Raw genomic sequence first — 23,768 nt, 5'->3', positions numbered from 1 at the left:
CAGTGTGATGAAATACATGAAAGCGACAAATGCAGGGATTAAAAGAGGGTTGTGAAATGTAAAATCCAGTTTGATAACAGCACGGTTCAGCTATGTAGTGGAGCAACAGTTTCCGGAAAGATCTGCTCTTGAAACGTGAGGTCTTAGCCAAAAATCGGTAAACTTTTAGGCGACATAATAATTAGAAAATCGCTGCTTTGTTTGTTGACGACTATAATGGTTCGGCTGAAATTCACGGGTCGGCCATTTTAGATGTACCGAGGGCAGCGTTATTTTTTCCTTTACCCGCATTCTGCAAGGACCCGCCCCCATTCTGCCTCTGATTGGCTCTGACCTTGATATTATCCTAACTCTAACCAATCTAATTATCGAAGGCAACGAGGACTAGCCAATCAGAGGTAGAGTAGGGCGGTTCTTCGCAGAATGCGGGTGGAAAAAATATAAAGCGCGAGGTGACATACCAGGAAGTGTTTTTTTAATATAAATGTTTCATGTCACTTGCGTTCTGTGAAGAGTTAAAAAAACAAAATTGCTGTAATATACAATGATTATAAAATAAAATACTTCTTAATTGCATTTTTCGATTTTAACCGTTGGGACTCGGGGCTTTTTCTTCTGGGCGTTTCCATGGTGACATCACTAGGCCGCTGTAGGAGCTAACTGACACGTAATATTTATCTCTCTCAAAATACATAACAGAAGAGCAGCAGGAGGAAAGAGACCCAACCGATAGCTTTGAGTTCACAGGAGGTGAGAAGTAGGTATATTATTTCATATTAGCATGTTGTGATAATGTCCTCGGTGCGTCGTATTTTCTGAACAGACGATTGAACGAGACGTGGCCCGTGTTTAACGCTTTCTGGCTAACGTTAGCAACGCTAGCTATTAATAATATGATAGTATCATGCTGCCCGACACTGTTTTTCCGTCTGTCTGACTGTTGCTCGACTTTCCCTTTCTATTCCTCACAATATATTTATATTACTTAAACGGATTGGGTCAGGTAACAGTTAACAACGTCAACGGTAATTGCTAGTATGTTCAGGAAGCATGATTGTGCGCTAGTTTTGTCAACGCTTGACATTTTAGCCTGTTGTGTAATGCTGCAAACCCTCATCTAGCGTTGGCTTTACTACGCACTTCTGTCCCCATAAGGTCCGATCTGTGACCTGCTGCCTGTGTATCATTAACACTGGTGGAAGAGTTACTGGATAACATACTTGGTTAAGTAAAAGTAGCAGTAACCTGATGCATGAATACTCAAGTGCAAGCGAAAGTATCCAAAATGAAAGTACGCATTAGGTAGACTGGCCCCTGTCAATGTTACGGGGTAGGTTCATAATTTTTCAATTTTATCTTAAAACAAAACAACTGTCAAGTGCCCAATTAAACACTGAAACACTGGTTTTCCCCGCTGTAATCATTCCTCCTGTTCATACTGGCTGTTAAAAAATCCCCTTCAAATGTGCTTTCAATGGAAGTGATGGAGGCCAAAATTCACAGTGTTTCCACACAGTCATTTATTGCAAAAATGCATTTAAAAGTTGATGTGAAGCTTATATGAGGCTTCAGCAGTCTGAGTTAGTCACATTAAGTGGATATCTGCTACATTTACAATCTTTTTAGCATCAAATTCCCTATTTGTGTTTTCTTGGACAATGTTTCCCTGTCGAGCTGTGGTGGAAGTATAATAAAAAAAAGAGGGACTTTGGCACTAAAAAGACTGTAACATTGAAAGATATCTATTTGATTTGACTCATTTGGATGGTGGAAGCTTCATACTAGTTGAGTTGGTCAAATTAAGTGGATATCTCCCACAGTTTCAGTCTTTTTAGTTAAAAAAAAATCCCTCTTTATGTCTTGATGGATAGTGTAAAATCTTAAAAAGAGGAAATTTGGCACTAAAAAGAGATTAAGTCTGGAAAATGTTGAATTTATTTGAGTATTTTGGACGACTAAAGCTTCATATTATCTCCAAGTAAACTTGTAAATACATTATTGCACAGAAAGAGGCTTGTGGAATTTGTCCCCCATCACTTACATTATAAGTGCATTATGAAAGGATCTTGTAATGGCCAGTATGAACAGGAGGAATGATTACAGCAAGAAAAACCTGTTTCAGTGTTCCTCTGGGCACCTGACTGTTGTTCCAAGTCAGACTTGAAAAACTGTGAACCTGTTTTTAACAGTAGTGGAAGAAGTACTTTATTTAGGAAAATAAAAGTAGCAATAACCTGATGTAAAATACTCCCAGTACAGAATAAAAGTAGTAGCAACGAAATAAAGTATCAAAATAAAAGCAGAATGACTTGTGTTATGGTTTTATTGTTGTATTAATGGATCAGTGTTATTGATGCTATATTATTTGGTAGTTTAATCTATAACAATGCATCATATTTTATAAACTGATTGTGCGTTTTATATGTAAAATCCTAATCTAAAAAGTACAATAGTTCCCTCTTAAATGTAGTGGAGTAGAAATGTAAAGTAGCATAAAATGGAAATACTGAAGTAAAGAACAAGTTCCTTAAAGTTGCATTTAGATACAGCACTTGGTTAAATATATGTAGTTGTTAGTTGCTTTCCGCTACTGATGATTAACAAGTGGTTGCACCTGTGCTGCTCTCTGTGAACGCTACAGGCTCACAGCTACGGTCGGTGAATAGTTGAAATTCTTGCCTTTGACTCTAATCATGTGGTTTTTCTTTTTCAGAGGAGACACTGTCTGATCAAAAAAATCCCTTCAGATCTCAAACCCCCGCTTCCATCATGAACGTGTTCGACCGCAACATCAACTTCGACGCTCTCCTCAAGTTCTCCCAAATGTACGTAAGCACGCGGTCGAACAATGTGTGATGTTAGTCGTATTGAACTTTATCTACTTTACCTCAGGTTTCTATCGCCCAGCCCTGTTCACCCTTATCTTTTTCTTTTTTTTTTTTCTTGCAGATCTCATTCCACCCAGGTGCACTTGAAGAATGTGTACTCAAGCCTGGCAGTTTGTATGTTTGTGGCTGCAGCTGGCTCCTACGTCCATGTCGTCACACGCCTCTTTCAGGTAATAACTAACAACATACACTGGAGTCCAGGTTGATCCTTTACAGCGAGACAATGATGCCCTTTAGTAAACTACAGACATGAATACATTATCCTTCCTAATCTAACCTCATTTTAAAGTTTTAAATTCCCTTTGGGATTTAAAAAAAAAAAGTAAAGGGGAGGGGGAGGACTCAGCAGCCAGACGTTTCTCTGCTCTATGTTTAGGAGATTGTCACTATAATGAGAATAGCTGGTCCAGCTTAAAGGTCAGTCCACTTTCAGTGAGCCTGGTCGGGTTAGGCTAACGGGGCTTTCACTTCTCCAGCAGTTGGGGAAACAACAGACAAGACTTTTCTTTGTCTTGTGAAGCTGCAGCATTTATTAACTGACACGCTGCACTGTACTCTGTACATTTACTGCCAGACTGACAACTCAACTCCGCCCTGCCCACATTCACGTCACTTTTCTGCCGCTTGCTCAACCACACACACACATTACACACTGCCCTGTTCCCGTTAGCAGCTACGCTACTCTTGTAACAGGACCTAACCCTAACCCTAATCCTATGACTTAAAGTAGATAATGTAGTTAACAAGAACCAAACCAATTAAATATATGATATTTGCTGTGTCATATTGCACCTCATCTTCCCTACAGGTTAATGTTTTAGTTCATAAAAGTGTATTCATGTTGTTTTTTTACGATGTTAGTGGAAAGATGGAACGCTTCCGCTATAAAACACTGTGGAAAACCCTGAAGTCAGCAGCTGCATGTGAAATCACTCCCTCATCCACTCACCAGTATAACACACACTCATCCACTCACCAGTATAACACACACTCATTCACTCACCAGTATAACACACACTCAAACAGTAAATTAGGATTTTTGGACACTAATTACAGTCAGATGTAGAGTCACACACAAGTCATTTTTGCATCTATGAAATGCGTTCGGGATCGTCATGGAGACTCCTCTTTTTGCTCCACAGTGGAGTTTTTTTTGAAGGTGATAATATAGTGATACGTTCACACTCAACATGAATGAAACGGTGAACACTAAATATAGTTCACTGTATAGTAAACAAGGAGTGATTTCATTGTTGCCACTCAGGCGCTGAACACATCCTTTTGTTTCCTGTTAACCTCAGTTCATGTTTCATGTGATAACAGTGACAGTTTATGCTGGTAGAAGACTGTGAAACACAGCGAAGAACACTAAGACTTCAATTAACCTTTCTACCAAAATTTGGATGCTTAAAGCCAAAAAAAATCATATTTTATCTGAAAAAATATAAAAACAGAAACAAACTAATGAGCAAAACAAAGCCTACACATGTGAAACGACAAAAAGCAACATAAGAACGACTCTGATGTCATCTTGTACCTGCTACACCAGTTTCCATACTGGGAGTATTATAGTTGTTCTCCTGTTTATTAACACTGCAGGCACATGTAAGATATTACAGGTCAAACTACAGGTCTGTAGTTTTAATCAGGAACACAATAAGATGATGATGAGACAACTTTATTCATCCCAAAGGAAATATTCAGTCGTATCTTCCTCCTGTTTCTTCTGTGATGTTCAGAAACGGTTTTACAGGATAACAACAATCTGAACATGGACATTAACCTTTTTTGAAAGAATGAAAAGATAATCGTGCCCGTGATTGGGACGTTGCATCATTACATCAACACAGTAAATGAGCGTTTAGGGTCTCGGCATGCCTTGACCGCCGTGTCCGTGTCGTCAGGGCGGCGTGCTGTCTGTGCTCGGCTCTCTGGGAATGATGTTCTGGCTCGCCATGACGCCACACAACTCCGAGACAGAGAAGAAGAGACTGGCTATCCTCGCGGGATTCGCCTTCCTCACAGGTAAACTGATGCAGCTGTGAGCTAACAGCAGATGAAAACAGTTATTTGACGTGCGATCGGAGCGTTTTCTGCTAACTTACAGTCATGTAACAACAGTGTTTGTCTTCCTCTCCAGGCGTCGGCCTTGGCCCCACACTGGACTTTGTCATCGCTATCAATCCCAGGTATGCGAACAGTTACTCAATGTTCAACATCTGCATATGAGCAGCTGAACAGCTGGCTGAGTGAAAGATAAACATAGAAACCATGAAACATTAAACACCGGTTTGATGATAAGAGTATTTAGTGACGATTGGCGGTGGAGCTGCAGTGATTAGCAGATAAAATTATAAGTTTTAAGCTAAACTGGTAAACATTTGCTGTTTGCAGCTTGTCAGATGGGAGGACTTTTCTGTCTCATACATGATAATTTATTTGGATTTAAAACTGCTGATCGAACAAAACAAGACATTTGAAGACGTCATTGTGGGCTCAAAGAAATTCTAACAACCGCTTCTCACATTTTTCTGACTTTTTACAGACAAATTGATTAATCAAGAGTATGATTGGCAGATAAATCGATATATAAATCTGACTGTGGGTATTTACGCATCTTATGAAGTGTTTTAATTACTTAAAAAGTTAATTCTGGGTTTTTTTTCTCCGCAGCATCATCGTGACAGCTTTCATGGGAACCTCCGTGATTTTCATCTGCTTCACTCTCAGCGCTCTCTACGCCAAACGCAGGAGCTACCTGTTCCTGGGAGGTAACCACTCTTTATTCATTGAGATTTCATTTGTCCATAAGAGAAATAAGCAGTGACAAAGTTCTAACTACTTCTTCTTCTTCTTCTTCTTCTCAGGCACACTGATGTCCGGCCTCTCCCTCCTCTTCCTCATGTCTGTGATGAACATGTTCTTCGGATCTGTGATGCTGTTTAAGGTAGGAGGAACCAACGTGGCTCCGTTCCTCAACTAAAAGTTTCAGCCGTGTTTCACGCCGTGTTGTGTAAATCATCGTTTTTTTTGTGTGTGTGTTTTATCTCCTCTGACAGGCGCACATGTATCTCGGGCTGCTCATCATGTGCGGCTTCGTCCTGTTTGACACTCAGCTCATCATTGAGAAAGCAGAGAACGGAGACAAGGACTACGTCTGGTGAGGACTCGATCTGTCGGCTTTACATAACCAAACATCATGCAAATACATCCTGCAGTCAGCTGCACCACAATGAAAGACTTGTTCATATGAGTGATACATACATGCTAAATGGGCTTGTGCTCTTTATTTTAGAGATATTGAATGACGTGTTTACAGAGTCTGAAACAAACTTTGCATGTGTTGTGTTTTTGAAGGCACTGCGTGGACTTGTTCCTCGATTTTATCACCATCTTCAGAAAACTGATGGTCATCCTCGCCATGAACGATAAGGTACAGAAGTTATTTCATAATCCTGATCTTTTAAAAGTGAAGTCCAGTATGTATTATGTATTTTTCTTCTTGTCAACAATTCATGAAAAGAGGAAGATCGTCTATTAGGGGTGTAACGGTACGTGTGTTCACCCTAAACCGTGACATCACGGTTGAGTGGGTGCAGTCGTATGAAGCAGCTACTGTCAAAATAGTTTAATAATCCACTTGGTCCAACAAGAGACTCAAAACACTGATCGAGTGCAACACTATTATTAAAATACGCTGCGTTATCTCTGTAGTGAAACGATACCGCGCCCCCCCCTCCCCTCTCTGTGACGGTTGGCTTTTAGTGAATTCGTTCAGAACAAAGATAAACACATTTGATTTGTGACGTGTTCAGATGAAACGTTGTAAGAACCAGTTCTGAGAGAGAAAAGTGCAGTGAAAGTGGTGGTTTGGTTCCTCTGACTGATATATTATTATATATGACACCTTTAGATTATTAATAGTGAAGCATCGGTGTGAAAGCAGCATGTTACTGTTGTAGCTGCTGCAGGTGGAGCTAGTTTCAACTACTTTATATACAGTTAGACCATAAATCAGCATAAAACAGCTGTCAGGTGTCTCGACTCCTCTGAAGAAACAGAAAGGTTGTTTTTACTTTTTCCACTGCAGCAACGTAACTGTTTCAGTAATGAGTTTTGGCCAGTGAGCCATTTTTGGATGTTTACATTTTTCAAAATTAAAGACCAAAATGTTATTTTCTACCTTCCTTTTTTTTCCCCCCTTGCTGCACTGAACCATGACCTCAAAACTGTGGTTCATACCAAACTGTTACACCCCCGTCGTCTATGAGCTGATCCCACTAACAAGTCCTGATACATTTCGTTCCTCTGTGTTCCTGTCGATTATTGATGGATGACAAGTTCCTTCATTATGATGGACACAACATCTGTAGTTAATCTTGTTCTGTACACCGTCCTGCTGCTGAAAACACTCACCAACCCACCAAATGTGTATAAATCCGCAGCTGAAAATAGTCCATAACAAATTCAGCACTAACTCCTGTTTCCTAACAGTGATCGACTGTTTTAGCAAATTATTTGGCCTTTTGTAAAAAGAAACGAGAAGTTTTTAAAGATTCACATCTTCGGTGGGAACAGACGAGCTTGTGGCTGAGAACCACAGACAGGCGGAGGAAGTAAAAGCAACCAGAGACAAACGAATTCATTGTTGGTCTCGGTCTTTTTGTGGGATTTCCAAAAACACGGTGGTGTTTTCTTCATCTGTAAACCTTGAGACACACTGAACAAACCACACTGTGTTTTAACCACATTTATGATTAAATGCTGTTTTTCAAATATTGGATCACTCAAATCATAAAAAAACATGTTTTCTCATTTAGTTCTGGTGGAGTCGAATGTCTCCTCGCAGATACTTTTGTTTCAGATATCTGAGATTTCAAAAAAAACAAACAAACAAAAAAACCCTTGAATATATGTTTCTTGCCTGCTGTAGACGTCACATCAGTTAAACGTCTTTATTTGTATGTCGTTGACCATCGGAGACGTTGTACATCTATAAAGCACCAGTGAGACGGTGACAGTTCATCCCTCATATGTGGATTTTCAGTTCGCGCTATTAGACTGGTGCTACCGTCGTCATGGAAACTCATCGACTGATAACGGACACGTGTTAATTTTAGCAATTTTAGCGAGCCCCCCTGAGGCAAATTTGTGATAATTGAGTTATAAAAAGAAATAAAATTAACTTAAATGAATTCATTATTTTGTAATCAGTCAGTCAAAAAGGCATCGACTTGCATTTTGAGAGGTTTTAAAAAGGTTGTAAAAAGTTTTAAATTTGGTCAAAAACTGCAGAAACCCTGAATTTAGTTTGTGGTTTACAAATGACAGAAAATAACGTTTGAATATCTGAGTGTCAACATGTGTTTTCAGAAACATCGTCTCTGTTTAATCCTCCAACCTCCCTGTTTTTTTTTTTTTTTAAACTGTTTACTGAGTTCAGCACAGAGTTCATTCACCTCGTCCGTATCGAGGCGATGACACAACTCTCTGATATCTCAAAATTAAACATCCTCACGGCTTGATGCCACCAGAGTGAAGAGAGAATCTTTTTTTTGTTTTTTTTCTTCATGATTTGGGTGAACTGCTCCTTTTTTTTAAAAATTCTGTTTGGAGACCTGTTTGTTCGCTGTCCTGTGAAACTAATAATCCGTCTGTTTTTCTGTTTCAGGACAAGAAGAAAGAGAAGAAGTAGAGAAAGTTTGAGTAGCTGGAAAAAATAAAAAAAACAATCTGTCAGAGAAGGCACAATTTGCAACGCACTTGATACTCTTCACTTTGTCTTCATTTCTTGAATTAACTCCTATGTGGTCTTATATTACTGAACTTCCTTTGATTTTTTTTTTTTTCTTTTCTGTTCAAACTTACAACAAAGGGTTGAATGTAAGTTAAATTAATGCTTAGTCCCATTTTTGGCTGTGAATGGAGAGTAGACTAATGCTGCAGTGAACATGCTTGGCCTGTAGAGGGGAGCGTTGCGCTATGAAGACCCCCCCCCCCCCCCCCACCTTTAAAAAAATAAAAAAAAAAAAAAAAAAAAAAAAAAGAAGCTGAGCAGCACTTCATGATTTTCATATTACTGTTATTTAGTGCCATAAATTAACTACATGATAGGCTCCTTTTTTTTTTTTCTTTTTTTTTTTTTAGCGAGTCACGTGAGCTTCTGATACTGATCATTGTTTTATTTGAAGTCATGTAATTACTCACATCCACTGATTTGCTTATTTATAGTTTTTCTTCCTCTTCTTTTAGTGCAGTGTCACTACAACATATGGGTGTCCCATGATTTTGACAACAGATTCCTCTCCTTCCTCCTCCTCCTCCTCCTCTTCCTCCCTTTTAAAAGAAATTTCCCCCCCCCCTACTGTAATCGTTTGTTCCCTTTTTTTGAAATATGTTGACCAAGATTTTTTGAGTAAGAATGGCGACGCCTGGTAAAGAGCTGACACACACACACACACACTATGAACGCCTGTCAGACTGGAGATGATCCACGCTGACACTCAGACGGACTCACAGCCTCTCGCTGGTTCAGGATTTTTTTTTTTTTTTTTTTTTTTTTGGACGTTGGCTCGGCGGAGGAGGAAGAGTCGGTGCCATCTGTCCCCCTGTTTTCAACTCGGATAGCAAACACAGGCGAGCTATTCAAACCCCTCCCCTTGTAAATTTCTCTAAATATCTGTTGTCTAGAAATTAGTTTTGCCAAATGATGTGATGTTAAGGGTATGATTCTCTTTTTTTTTTTTTTTTTTTTTTTGAAAGTGTATACTGTGAAGAATTTATTTTATTGATGTAAAATTGAAACTAATAATTTGATACATTTGCTCAAATAAATGTGTTGAACGTACGTCTTTGCTCTCTCACTGTGTATTTATGCTTCTTTAAAGGACGAGTTCACGGTTTTTCATGTCTGCCTTAAAACAATCTAAACATTGACACACGTTTTTCTAACTTATATTTTACTGTAATCATTCCTCCTGTTTATACTGGCCATTAGAAGATTAATTATTCAATATAAGCGACTTCTAACATGTAAAAGTGTATTTAAAAGTGAAGCTTCAGTCGTCCAAATGAGTCAAAATGTGCCAAATTCCCTCTTTTGCATTGCAGCTGAACAGAAAAACACTGTTGAGACACAAAGAGGGAATTTTTTACTAAATAGACAAAACCAAATATATTCAAATAAACTTTTAAATACACTTTTGTGGACGAAGGACTGTGGATTTTGGCCTCCATCACTTCCATTGAAAGCACATTTGAAGGGGATCTTTTAATAGCCAGTATGAACAGGAGGAATGATTACAGTGAGGGAAAAACCTCTGTCTGTGTTCATATGGACACCAAATTACCATGTAAATGTAGTAATACCTATAAAAAAGTTAAAGGTACTTTTAGTGTATCATTAGCAAAATTATTTAAAGTCTCCCTCGACTCGTAAATGTGTTTTTCTTCTTGTTGCTTCATTTGGATGTTTGAGCTTCACGCTGCAGAGTTTGAACACTAAAAGGCTGTTTTCAAGTTAATCTGCAGAATAAGGAAAGTTTCTCTGTGCTCGCTTTAAATCTGAGTTTAAAACGTGAACCTACAAGCAGGATTTGTGATTTAACGACTAGTGTGGAGCCCGTCCTGGTCCGGTATGCAACTTAAGTGTGATGTGTAAACTTGAAGCTTCCAGTAAAAATAGTTAAAACTTTAAATCAGAAATATTCACATATTCAAAAATCCTGGATTTTTCAATGAGGAAGAAGGAGTTGATGTTGTTTTAAGAATTTCTAACAATGTAATTGTTTTTCCATTTTAAAAAGTTAAATGTAAAAACTACAAACTATTATTCAGAGTATTTTTATGTCTTTAAAACATGTCTGGAGGGGAACTTCAAGTAAATGCAGTAATACCTGTAAAAATACTCCATTACAAGTAAGAGTTCTGCATTTAAAATGTCAAGTAAAAGTATTTAAAGCATATTAAAAACAATTTAAAGTTCTCATACTGCAGAAAATGACCCTCATAAGTCATAGTTACATATATATTGATTTATTATTGCTGATGTGTTAATGTGTAAGCAGCACTTTAAATGTAGTTTCTTGAGCTAATTTGAACTTTTATATCCTGTTGGGGCAATTTAATTTATAACAATGCAGAATATTTTATAAATTCATTATATATTTTGTATATAAAATCTTAATCTGAAACCAGTATAGCTGTCAAATAAATGCAGAGGAGCAAAAAAAGTACAATATTACCCTCTGAAATGTGGCGGAGTAGAAATATAAAGTTGCAGAAAACGGAAGCGAAGTACAAATAAATTTGCGTAAATGATGCCAACAGCCAAAAATAACGACTTTGAAAAAATTGCATCCAGACAAAAGGACTAAATCAAAAGATTTTAATTAGAAAGTTGAAAAACGGCAGTAGGTACATAGGACCTCTATCGGCTAGAGAACGAACAGCAACAGAGATGTTGAAATACAAGATATGAACATAATCTACTAAGCGAAGGAGACTGCAAATTTCACAGAAAGATTACAAAAAAAAAACAAAACAAAACAAAAAAAAAAAGATGGCTGCAAATGATGTACATTTAAAATAAATAAATAATAGAAATACATATTCATTGAATAGTGTAGCCATTTCTCTTATCTATGTTATTATTGCTGGTATATATTACCTTTAAATGTATTATGATTTAAAACAGACATATTCTGACAACCTTCCTCGGTCGCAAAACAATATCAACATGATCAATAAAATCGTTTTATACATTTAAAATCATGATGCATGGGGGAGTTTTTAGCAATTAAGAATCACAGACATGAACATTCATTTTTTTCTTTCTTTTTTTCTTGTTTTTTTTTTTTTTTTTTTTTTTTTTTAAAAGGAGCTCCGTATTTTTTTTTTCTGATACATTATGTGGTGAAATGACGTCGAGACCAGAATGACGATGTTTTGATACAGTACAGTACGTCGGCTGTTGAACTGTTTCACTGTTTCCTTGAACGACTGATGTCCGTTTACCGGGATGATGAGAAAAACAAAAGACAAAAAGTTGCTGAACAACTACCAGGAAGTGACGATTTTTTGTGCTAATCGTTAGCTCGGCCATGCGTTTTGTAGTCCTGTATACATGAAATCGATGAGTCCACAGTCGGTCTTGATTGTGATAAAAGTGAACAACCTATATATCATTCGAGTGGCTTTTGGCTTCATGTTTATTGGGAATCCTGAGGAGAAGTCTTTATATCCATCCTTCCAGTTGCAACAGAGACACGGATGATGAGACAACATCATCATCATCATCATCATCTAACCAGTCAGATCAGAGTTTTTCTCGCGGACATCAACGGGGCAGCGCAGTTTCTTTTCCTCAAAAAAAGGTGGCGGCGGGTCACAGCAGCAGCATCACAGTACAGCCAGCGAGCAGCAGGCGTGTTCAGGGTGCTGCTGGCTCTTATTGTCTTGTGGACTAGATGAGCATTTGCCTCTCTGGTCCTTTCTGTCCCCCTCCCTCCCTCCTGCCCCCCCTCCCCTCCCCTCCCGCTTCTTGGCCGGATCATCCTTGGCTGCCGCAGGATGACAGACTGTCGTACAGAGAATCGCTGAGCGACTCGGGGGTCTCCAGGACCTGAGGGCGGCTCGGGGAGAGCGCTTCCTCCGGTCGCTCCCTGAGCAGCTCCAGCCCGGCCTCGCGGCTCATCTCGGGGACGCTAGGGGTGCGGGTCTTCCCCCTGCGGCTCATCCCGGACTGGGCAGGGACGGGCAGGCTGCCTGGGTCCACCACCCGGCTGGAGGAGGGGCCCCCGGCCTTCATGCTCTGAGAGGAAGCAGAGAGGGAGAGGAGGGGGGGGGGGATATTTTAGGTCGTGACTTTCATCTTATGTAACGCCTTCAGGTGCAAAAAACCAGAAGTGGGTTACAGAAATCATCCAACTGTGAATCTTTAATATTCAGCTGATTAATAATTTCTAAAGGGAGAATGTGCTTCAGTGTTTTTACATTATGTAAGATGTGAGAGCAGATTTAAAAATGTATCTCCGCTTTACCGCCTTGCAAAGTATTTTCAGTGTATAAGTGACCCACTTAATTCCCTTTTCTGCTAAGTTTGTGCATCAAGTCTTTCGTCATTTTCTCAGCTAGTTTCAAATCAGGCTGTGTCATTAAAACTTAAAGAGTAACTACACACCCAGATTCTGCCGGACTGACCGCCGCTCGGCGATGCGGAGCTGCCGTCAGCCTCTGCGTGACTCTCCTGCAGAGCTTTGACCGTCACTAGAAGCTCATTCATTCAATCGCCCTTTGTTTAAAGTGTCTGAGCTGAGTAAGCGGCTCTGCTCCTCCAGTGTGTCGGTGCGTAGCCGTTAGGGCGTTAACATCCTGTTTTCATATGAATTTCATGACGTAGATAAGTCATAAACGGTCCGCATCGGCCTTGCGAGGTTCAGAGCTGATTTAAAACAAAAGATGGTGCGTTGAGTCATTTTGAACCCGATGTCAATGTCAACATTAACACCAGCGTCGATGTGTTTCATCACAGTAGAGTCATAATTTAGTTTACAGATGAAAAAACATCTTTAAGTAAGCAGAAACTCTTATTACAGCAAGAAATTTTGGCTCCTGACTGTTGTTTTAAAACAGATTAGACTGCGAATAAACACTTTAGTAATGTGTGAATCATAAGTTGCTACGAAACTGAATCTGTAGCGCTGACCAATCAGAGGCAATCAACTATGTAAACAGGAAGTAACTGTAGCATTACTGCCACATAACTAAAAATAACAGTTTTAGGGGCCAAAAGATAAAATAAACTTTACTGTCAATCCTTTTTCAATACAGATGTGACTTTGTTGATTTCTATCTGCATCTCTGGAGAAATATTTAGAATTAGTGAGTATTAATTTACAATAAGAGGGAAATATCTCATTATGCTAAGCTAAGACATTATTTGATCATTTACTCTAATTTTATTGGCGTAAAGGTTTATAATTTGGGGTTTGGTGTGTCTGGCAGAAGTAGGTGTTGGCTAATTATTTAGTAGCGACTAATCTGATGATCCTGGTTTTAATTAATGACGCTTAAATCTCCACTTCCGTTATAACGAGGATGAGATTGAATTTACAAACAGCTGGTGCAACCGGCTCCAGGAGTTACAGGCTCTTTTTGAAAACAGATTTAAGCTCGAATCTGACCGAAAGTCAACTGAACTCCCGTCCGTACCCCTCTGAATGGTGAGCCGAAGGATACCGCCTCCTCCTCTTCCTCCTCCACTGCCAGGTACACCTCTGCAGGTCCCGCCGGGGTCTTCAGGTTGGGGAAGGTCCAAGTCTTCGAGCGAGATGAGAACATGTTCGCTCCGTGGGCCTCTTTGTCTGTAGGTGGAGAGATTACGTACATGTACATGTTATCCAGAGCTGCGATAATCAGCTGATTGATTGATTAGTCGATCAACAGACAGTTAGCAGTGATTGGAAACTATTTGATAATGGAATAAGCTTTTTTTCCAGCAAAAATGGCAAAAATCTTTTGGTTCCAGCCTCAGAAATGTGAGTATTGGCTTGTTTTCTTTGATTTCTATGAACATAAAATGAGTCTCTTTGGTTTTTGAACTGTTTATCAGACAAAAGAAATATGAAGACGTCATCTTGAGCTGTGGGAATTTGTACATATGTAATAACATTATAGAACAAATGATTAATCGAGAAAATAATCAGCAGATATTAAAATAATCTTTCTCCTCACATCACAGAGGATCATCTGGAGGTTTTTACTAAACAGAATCATCAGGAGAACAGACGTTTGTCTAAATCCTCATTTTAAAGTGATGAAGGTCGTTTAACTGTTTCAGACTTCAGGAACCTGAACATCTCGTCACGCTTTTAAAATGATGGAGGCAGCTGATCCAGCTGAGTCAGTGTTTGTCTGTTTTATTTGGTTGAATTTTATTGGTTGAGATCGTCAGTGTTATTTGTTTTATGATTTTATTATCTATCTTATGTATTTATATTTAAGAATATGTATATCTGATTCTACATTTATTGATTGCTGTATCCTTCTGATCATATATGTTTAATTCTCTTCATGTTTGATCCATTTTCTTAGTTTTTTTTGGTAACCTTCATGTTTTATGTTCTTTGTGCTGCTTCTGATTCTTAATCTCAGTGAGACATTTCTCCTGCTTAAGTCAAGTTATATAAATAATAACCTAAATTGAGCTGCAACTAACATTTATTTTCATTATTGATTAATCTGCCGAATATTTTTTCAACCAATTGATTAGTTGTTTGGTCTATAAAATGTCAGAAAACAGCGTTATAATTCTTTAAACGTCTTGTTTTATTTGAACAGTTCACCATCACAGAAGACAACGAAAACCATAAAATCATCACATTTGGAAGGCTGAAAATGACAAATATTTGGCTTTTTTTCCTTAAAAAATGACTTAAGATGATTATTTGATTATCAAAATAATTGGCATTTAATTTTCTGTTAATTGACTAATCAATTAATTGACCAATCCTGCAGCTCTAAACCTAAAATTTTTCTAAAAAGGCAAATAAATGTGTTTTTCTTGGTAAGTGTATATTTATCTATCAGTATATGAGCTACAGTAAGTGTTTTCTTTTATCAAACGATACTAAATATCCACCGCAGATCTTTTATCTTTGTTCCTGCACTTCAAACAAAGATAACGTATAAGACGACCAACACTTCGTCTTATAGAGAGTTTTTCTTTATAGTTGAGAGGAAACTACATCAAAGTACTAAATTACTCAGTTTGGAAGCTAAATATCACAGTACTGAGTGACCTCTGACGATGTTCTGAACCACCGGATCTCTTCCAGCTGTTATCATGTGTTCGTGAGGCTGTTCGCACCTTCGCGGATGACGCCGGCGGAGCTTCGTCCCTCCAGCATGGAGCCGTACTGAATGGTTGGAATCAGCTGTTTGTGCGGCACGTAGCACTCCTCCTGCGACGTCAGCTCTCTGTCCAGGGTGCGAGCCCGTCGGCCGGCCCTCCCCGGGGAGCCGGAGGAGTGGTGCTCGGCCCCTCCGGCCCTCGCCTTGGACAGACCCCGTCCCGCTGCGCCGCTGCTGCAGTCGGGCAAAGGGAACGTACCGATACCGCTGTCCAGAGTGTAGGTGGACGCACCGGAACCTGCAGAGGAAGGAGGAGAACGACTTTATCATGTGGAAATGCAGAAATAAATAAATGAAATGTTGAGACAAAGAAGCAAACGTGTAAATTAATGAATTCCAAGTATTTTTATCTTTTACTGAAGCCTCGATCGATTCTCCTCGGGGGCGTGGCCTACTTTATTTACCTTTGATATGCCAATAAAGGTGTGAGCTCATTTATTTCCCCTCAATATGCAAATGATACGTTTCAGTCAAACCCTTATGGATTATCACAGATGTGCAGAGCTGCATTCAATTAAAAAAAAGAGAAGGAATCATTTTATCTTCAAAATATACCGAGAGAGTAATATAAACAGTGTTATATTAGTATATATTATATAACTGGATCACTATATTTGATGTATTAACATGTAAACAGCATTTTAATGTTGCAGCTGGTCGAGGCTGATATTAACTGCTTTATACACAGATAGTAGTTATATTGGTAATAATGTATAATATTTTATAAATTGATTTTATGTTATACATGTAAAATGTTAATCTGGAAAGTAACTAAAGCTGTAAAATGGAGTAAAAATACAATATCTGACACTAAAATGTAACCACAAATCAAAAGTATCTTAAAATTGTACTCTAGTGAATGTATTTAGTTAAAGTAAAGTCACTTTACGTTTATGTTCACCAGAATTTCCCGTCACTCGGCCCCGAAACAGGATGTGATGTCACGTTTCTGATGTAGGTGATAAATAAATAGTGATCAGAGTGATCAGTGTATGAGAGTGAAGCTGCAGTTTGTAGTGAGATAATGTGACAAACAGTGAATCATAATTTCAACCTTATTATTGGAATATTAGCAGCATGTTGTTCAGTACGACTGTTATCACTTTTGTCCTGAGAGAAATATTACATTTATAAAAAGCTTATTAAATGTATTCTATAGATTTATTTCTATAGAAACACACATTTTATGTTTTATTCATCTACTCATCTCACCTGATCTATCTGTGTATGTAACAGTCTTTCTGTTGCTAGTAGCAACCACTACTGACACAGATCTGCTCTACTTTGTGTTTGAAATCCTCAGAGACAACATTCAAGTTTATACATAATTACCGGGTTTACTTATGTGTAGTGTAGTGCTTAATAAACACACACACACATAAATTAAAATGAAGTCTTCCTCTACTTCCTCTCTATTTAGCTGTTAATTTAGATAAAATTTCAAGTCTGCCTTGTTTACACTGTATATTTGCTCAGTGGAAAAATAAAATTAAATAGAATAAAAAAGGATAATAACAAGGAGGATTCAATTAAGTCCAATTAAGGAATCAATCCACAGCTGACAGGGATGAAGCAAAATGATGATGATGATGATTAGTGAGCGTCTGATACCTCAATTTACTACTCAGAGTGAGCTATCAGTGTCTGTTACATAAGGAGGAGTGTTTGTAGTGTTTCCTTCTTTTATTGCAGCTGTTTTGTGATTAATTTTGTGTTCATTTGTAGTTTTTTCTATGATCAGCTTCCTGCTAATCAAGCTAGCTGCTCTGCTGTGTGTCTGCTGCTGTTTTTCTACTGTAACATTCTCATTAACAGCTGAATTACTGTTGTGAAAACTTCAATGTCTTTTACTCTTTTTACTTTTTTCTTCTGGACTCGACTTCCTCTTCGTCTTCTCTGCATGAAGAAGAAGTGTCACCAGTCTAAATGTGTAATTTGATACCAAGTCCAGACGATCTGAGAGGAAGTGAAAGTATGGATATTTTTAGACGTAGACTAACAACCCGTTTATTTATGTAGTGTCTTGTACTCTGATGGGTTTATTATTGTATAAATGTATTTATTTACTACTTACTTTGTGTCGTGTTTCATAATTTTAATTTGACTTGTGTCTGTTATTGCTCGTATTTCCTTTCATTAACTCATCTGTTATTGTTGTCTTATTCAGTTATTTTAAAGTAGGTTTTCTTAAATACTTTTTCTTTATAATCTATTATTATGTATTTATGAATTTATTTTAATTTTGGCATTTTACTCGTATCTTGGTGTGCATGAGTCTCCATATTTACCATCCTGTGCGTTTGTCAATCACTTGTAAAGCACTTTGAATTGCAGTCGACTTGTTTGAAAGGTACGTTATCAATAAAGTTTGATTGATTAATTGAGTTTTGTGAATCCTGTTTTCATGTTTCAAATATATTTTTACAATACCTTTCATCTAACAGTTTTTTTAAATCTCCTTCATTGAATTTGTTGTTTAATAATGTTTTCACAGTTGCTTCCAGTAAAAACCTTTAAAAGGCGACCTGCCGTCTTCAACCTTTACTGGAAGTGTGTTTAACTCTCCGCACAGACGCACAGTGCAGGAACAAGACTGTGAATCTGATCTTTATATTCAGCAATTTATTTCCAGACTAGTTCCACACACACACACACACGTCTGGTTTGATCTCGCTCAAGGTCGTAATGCTCATAAATCTTATAAAATGTGTGCTACTTCTGTCCTCTGACAAACTCCCGGCAGACTCGTCTTACCTGCGAAGTGCTGAGAGTGAACTGAATCTGCGAGGTTCTCATCCGACGTGATCTTTCCCATCCTGTCTGATCCCTGCGTGAAAAGAACAACAAGGTGGCAGATGGAGAAGTGAACGCCCGCTCTTCAAATCAGCATGCGGGGAACGAGTCGAACGAATCAGACGCCAGGTTTTAGGCTTGAAAGCTGATAAGATGTAGAACAAATTAAACTGAATCGCTGCTGAAATCTGAGCTGCTTAAGTGAGTTTTACATGTTTTTCTTTTGCTTTTTATGTCTAAATCTCAGTATTTTTTTGTCTAACAACAGAGAAGTAAAGAGCTGTGTGACTGCGTAAGTACCTTCTCAATATCGTCACGCCTGGTGGTGTGACTGATGATGTCGCCCTGCTGACTAAACACCGGCTTGGAGCTCTTACAGTCGAACGAGAGCCGGCGCTGCGGCACACTGATCACGTCCTTCCCGTCCACTCTGCATTCATAAAACATAAAAACCATCAGTTAGAATCTCAAAGCTTTAACACCTACCACACAAAAGAGTTAGCGTTAGCATTAGAGCTGCAACAATTAGTCGACTAATCGGCAAAACTATTTTTTGCTTGTGACTTTTCACAAGTCACAAGCAAAAATGACAAACATTTACTTGCGTCAGCTTGTTAAATGTGAGGATGTGAAGCTTGTATGTGTCAAACATGATAGTAAAGACAAAACAAGACATTTGAAGACGTCACCATGTGCTCCAAAAAATTATAACAGGCATTTTATAGACAAAATGTTGAACTGAGAAAATGATCTGTAGATTAATATATCATGGAAATAATCTTTAGTTGCAGCCCTAGTTATCATTGTTCTCTAACATCCATTATAAAAGGAATATTTTGACATTTTTGGGAAATACGCTGCGGCTTTATTGCTGAGAGTGAGATGAGGAGATTGATACCGCTCTCGTGTCTGTACGGTAAATGTGAAGCTGCAGCCGGGAGGAGATTAGCTTAGTTTAACATAAAGACAGGAAACAGGATGAAACAGCTGGCCTGGCTCTATCTAAAGGTGATAAATCTACCTAAAAGCAACTTAAAAGCTCAAAATGTACACGTTATATCTTGTAGGGATTAAACAGACAGAGCTAGCAGTGTCCCCCTGTTTCCAGTCTTTATGCTAAACTAAGATAACCGTCTCCTGCTGCAGCTTCGTATTTACTGTACAGATATGAGATCGCTATCTTCTCGTCTAACTCGCACCGAGAAAGCAAAACAAGTGTACTTCCCAAAATGTCAAACTACTCCTTTAAAGCTGCAGTTTGTCGACTTGTCCTCATTGAGTTCTCACCTGTTTAGCAGCTGTTGCATGAAGTTGTCTGAGCGCGCTCCCCTGTACATGACAGCCAGCTGTCCCTGAGCTTGGTCCATCACCACCTCGCAGGAGTGACCCCTGCCCGACCTCTCCACGTACGCCCTCTCCTCCTCCAGGGCCCTCCTCAGCCCCTCGGCCTTCTCCATCAGCGTCGAGATGTTCAGACCTTCGACGCCTTCTTTACACCTGGTGGCCATTTTCACAGAGTCTCTCCCCACCGAGGGGATGTTGATCTTCCACTCCTTCTTCTCGTCCTTCGCTTTGGTCGCGTCGGCCTTGCGGCTCAGCGCGGGCAGCTTGCTCTTCTTTAGGCCGAACCAGCTCGCAATGCCGTTGGAGGTTTTCTGCTTGACCTCGCTGCCCTGCCCTCCTCTGTCCTGCTCCTGAAGCTTCAGCACGTTCTCCTCGATGCCCTTCATCACCTTCTGCTCGATGGCGGATTGCGGGCTGGGGACCGGCTGCAGCGGCTTCTCCACCTCGGACGTCGGGGGTCTCGGAGGAGGAGGCGGGAGGCTGTCTCCGTACATCGGATTCTTTTTCCCTTTCCCGCTGATCTTGGTCCTCTCCTCGGATTTGGACGAGTAGCGCGGGGCCTCTGTGGGCTTCCCCGCTCTGTGGACGGAGGGGCCCTGACAGGGTTTGGACGGCGACTTAGGGGGGATTTTATTGGGGCTGTTGCTACTGTGAGGCCCCATGCCGGATTTAACGTTATAAGCTAGATTCAAGGAGCCAGGACACTTAATGTTGTTGCGTAGTACCTGCGGAGCATCTGCGTTGGGCGAAGGTAGACCTATTTTGCTCTTGGGGGTTTCTGTTTTTGTTACACACAGTTCTTGTTTAACCAGGCCAGACGGCTGAGATTTGACCCCCTGTTCGTACAGCGGAGTCGCCCCCTGATACTTCAAACCACCGCTGCTAACTTTGGGTTTTCCATCCAAAGAGTCTGTGTATTTTGAATGTCTCTGCTCCTCTTTATGGAGCTCGATGGGCCTCTCCGCTGTCTTACTCCTCTCTTCGCTGTAGGTGACGGCGCCTTCGTTCGTTGTGTCCACCGGTCTTACGCTGACTTGTAAATCCTCAGAGCTCCTCAGCTTTCCCAGCGCAGCCAGCCTGTCTTTGAAGGCGTGATGACTGGAATCAGCCTGAGGTCTCGCTGGCCCGGTCACAGGTCTCTTGGGGATGGAAGAGGAGTCGTTTCTTCTGGCCGGAGGAGGAGGAGGCGGCGCCTGGGCGACCCCGGAGCTCTGCGCCTGCGTGACCTCCCTGACGTCCACCTCCTGCTTCTCTCTGGTTCGTGAGTAGTTGGGTCGGCTCTGAGCTTTGCTGAGTGCGGATGAGTTGGGCAGGCTGTGATGGTTAACCCACACCGGGCTGTCTGAATCCTCTTCGTCGTCCGATGTGGACTCTGATGTGGAGGACGACGACTGCTTTCGCTGAGGAGGGGGGTTGAGGACGCTTTCCGGTAACGATTTAACGAGTTTCCTCTCACCGCTGTTCGCCTTTGTTTGCGATGGAAAAGTGGTTCTTTTCTCGAGGCTCTGGCTCGGTTCTCCCTCTCTAGAGTTGGTCGACATGTCACAGACATTTTCATAATGAGGGACCCTCTGAGATATTTTGGGTGAGGAGGAAGCGCCCGTCTTTGAGCCGGCGCTGGCTTTCGGTGCAGAGAGGCTGCTGTAGCTTATTTCCTTAGCGGGCGGGGAGCAGGGGTCTTCAGGCTGCGGAGGGGAGGTCGGTGCTGAGTGTGTGGCGGGGTAGGACTCTGACCTGGAGGGGGGTGGCGGGGGCTGCCTGCACCTCTCTGTGGTGGTGGCTCTGCGCGTGGGAACAGGAGAGTGGTAAACCTCGTAGTTGTTGGTGCGACAGGGGATCCTGGAGTTGCGGGTGAGTTGGGGGCTCAGACGGACAGCGGGGGTTGAAGTCTGAGACTTCTCCCCTATCGAGGGAATCTTCAAGAACTTGAGCAGTTTGGACGGGGAGTTGATGGCGGCGGCTTTGACATCGCTGAGACAGGAAGGGCTGGGACTGACGGAGGCTCCGGCTCTCACAGAGGAAGCCTCCAGATCTGTGCTGTCTTTCTCGGGGACGGCTGAGGGGTCGTCTGAGGAGGAGAGCGCCAAACCGTTGTGAACGCCATCGCTCGTTTCAGTGTCACAGAGGGAGATCTGTGCGCTCTCCATCACAGAACCGGGCAGGTGGGAAGTGGGACAGAAACCAGTGAGCTCTTCAGACGCAGTAGCGTTAAGACAACTCTCAGAGTTATCCTGCTCCTGCTCCACTCCCATCACCTCCAGGCTCTGATCGGCCGTTTCTGTGAGTGATGAGTGGGTGGTGGCGCCTGCTGGTTGCTGGTGGGTGTCAGTCTTGGTACATTGTTTAGACGGGGGAACAGAATCCAGTGTTCTGCTCTTACTGTGACATTCGCTCATAGCAGCTGCGGGAGCTACATGGCTCTGGGTGGCAGAGTTGGCTTTTGAAGGACTACAGACGTGGTTGCATGGCTTCGGAGGACCGTCTGGGCTCCTCTTGCAGTGTAAACAGCAGGTGCTCCCTCCCTCACACTTCACCGCCCCGTCGCCGTTGACATGCTGGTGTGGGTCAGTGTCAGAGCAGGAGCAGTGGCAGTGTGTGTGGTGGGATTTGCACTGTAGTGGGAGTGGGTCCGCGGTAGCCAAAACAGCTTCTGTGGACATGAGCACCTGGCTGTAGTCGCAGAAAGACAAGCTCGCGGTGGACGGGTGGAACTTGAGAGGGTCCGTCTCCTCCATCTTGCGCAGGACCTCCAGGATGTGTGCTTTCTTCTTGAAGAAGGGAGACAGGGCCTCCATAGAGGCGGCGGGACCACGAGGGCCCGGGGAGGCGTGTTGTGTGCGGTAGCCATTTCCCTTCGGACAGAAAGAGATCTTTATCAGCATAAAATTCACTGCCGACACTTCAATGAAAGCCAAACAACTTAATTCACCGAGACCTTTGAGTGCATGCGTACAGGAAGTGAGTGTGAGGGAGATTAGCAGCGGACGTCTTTTTAAAGCACAATAGTGAAGCAAATGTCAGAGCGGTTATATTGTCACACACACACATATATATAGGTGGGGACTGTGCTCTCGTGATATAATCCATCTGTTTCACTCTTAATGTTTGCTGAGGCTTTGCTGTGTGAGCTTTGAAATAAACACCTTGGCTTGTGCTTCAGTCTGTGCAGGCTCCACCTGTTTGGCAGAGTCATTGTGCAGCTGTGCATTGTAGTCTGGGAGGGGTCCCGCCTGGACCTGTAACAGGAGATTCATGAGGCAATTATGATGACACTGTATACACTACGGGGTATTGTATACACAGACAACTAGGAGCTGCATTGTTCTGACATCTGTTAGAACAATATAGAGCAGAAGTGACAATACTGAGATCTATTACTGTTTGAAAGAATGAGGGTGAAAAAATAAATTAGCAGCTCCGACTGGTGTTGAGAATCAGAGCTGTGCACTGATATTCAAACAGAGATGGGAAGTAACTCAGTACATTTACTCAAGTACTGTTCATAAGTACATTTTTTAGGTGACTGTACTTTACTGAAAAGAGTACTCCACAGATTTAGCGTTGCACTCCTATAAATAAGACTTCAGTTTTAAAAAAGTATAAAAACAGCAGATTGTCAGCAGAGATTGTCTTTTTTTTATCCCAGGCATTCTTCTTCTTCTTGTCAAAACCTGGCGCCTACATTACCCACAATGCAACTCAACTGCTGACAGTTGGGTGGGAGATTTGGGTGTGTTATGCTAGTAGCAGCTAATGTAGCCTTGAGCTGCTAGCCTCAAGCAGGCTCCAGAAATCTGGTAACATCACTTTTTTCTAACTTCACACCCTCAG

General features: G+C 41.0%; 2 protein-coding genes across 4 annotated transcripts in view; one reads left to right on the top strand and one right to left on the bottom strand.

Annotated features, from left to right (window-relative positions):
• Positions 1 to 521: 521 nt before the first annotated feature.
• tegt (testis enhanced gene transcript (BAX inhibitor 1)) lies at positions 522 to 9,735 on the top strand. 2 transcript variants are annotated; one of them, XM_044350770.1, is made up of 10 exons: positions 522 to 750; positions 2,714 to 2,825; positions 2,950 to 3,058; positions 4,793 to 4,913; positions 5,029 to 5,077; positions 5,562 to 5,659; positions 5,756 to 5,835; positions 5,948 to 6,048; positions 6,246 to 6,321; positions 8,560 to 9,735. In XM_044350770.1, the coding sequence occupies exons 2-10, from the start codon at positions 2,770 to 2,772 to the stop codon at positions 8,581 to 8,583; spliced, it is 714 nt and encodes a 237-aa protein (XP_044206705.1). In that variant the 5' UTR covers positions 522 to 750; positions 2,714 to 2,769; the 3' UTR covers positions 8,584 to 9,735. The 2 variants fall into 2 exon arrangements, with proteins under 2 accessions (XP_044206705.1, XP_044206704.1); XM_044350769.1 differs by having other exon boundaries at positions 523 to 757.
• A 1,525-nt stretch (positions 9,736 to 11,260) lies between these two features.
• Positions 11,261 to 23,768, bottom strand: part of nckap5l (NCK-associated protein 5-like) — a 39,514-nt gene continuing 27,006 nt past the window's right edge. For both annotated transcript variants that reach the window (XM_044351354.1, XM_044351356.1), the window contains exons 7-13: positions 23,081 to 23,173; positions 19,881 to 22,789; positions 18,894 to 19,023; positions 18,555 to 18,627; positions 15,757 to 16,038; positions 14,100 to 14,251; positions 11,261 to 12,699 (exon numbers count right to left, since the gene is read on the bottom strand). In XM_044351354.1, the coding sequence (XP_044207289.1) occupies positions 12,439 to 12,699; positions 14,100 to 14,251; positions 15,757 to 16,038; positions 18,555 to 18,627; positions 18,894 to 19,023; positions 19,881 to 22,789; positions 23,081 to 23,173 (3,900 nt within the window). In that variant the 3' untranslated portion in view covers positions 11,261 to 12,438. The remainder of the gene's footprint in view (positions 12,700 to 14,099; positions 14,252 to 15,756; positions 16,039 to 18,554; positions 18,628 to 18,893; positions 19,024 to 19,880; positions 22,790 to 23,080; positions 23,174 to 23,768) is intronic.

The sequence above is a fragment of the Thunnus albacares genome, chromosome 5 (genome assembly GCF_914725855.1).
Source record: "Thunnus albacares chromosome 5, fThuAlb1.1, whole genome shotgun sequence".
Lineage (NCBI taxonomy): Eukaryota > Metazoa > Chordata > Actinopteri > Scombriformes > Scombridae > Thunnus > Thunnus albacares.
Note: the sequence above shows the minus strand (reverse complement) of the source record. Positions and strands in the feature narration are given on the sequence as shown.

Bases quoted from the DNA above. Each gene is read 5' to 3' on its own strand.
- tegt (XM_044350770.1), top strand. From the start codon at position 2,770: ATGAACGTGTTCGACCGCAACATCAACTTCGACGCTCTCCTCAAGTTC. The intron at 3,059-4,792 runs GTAATAACTAAC...CCGTGTCGTCAG, and splicing joins TCGTCACACGCCTCTTTCAG to GGCGGCGTGCTGTCTGTGCT. The intron at 5,078-5,561 runs GTATGCGAACAG...TTTTCTCCGCAG, and splicing joins GTCATCGCTATCAATCCCAG to CATCATCGTGACAGCTTTCA.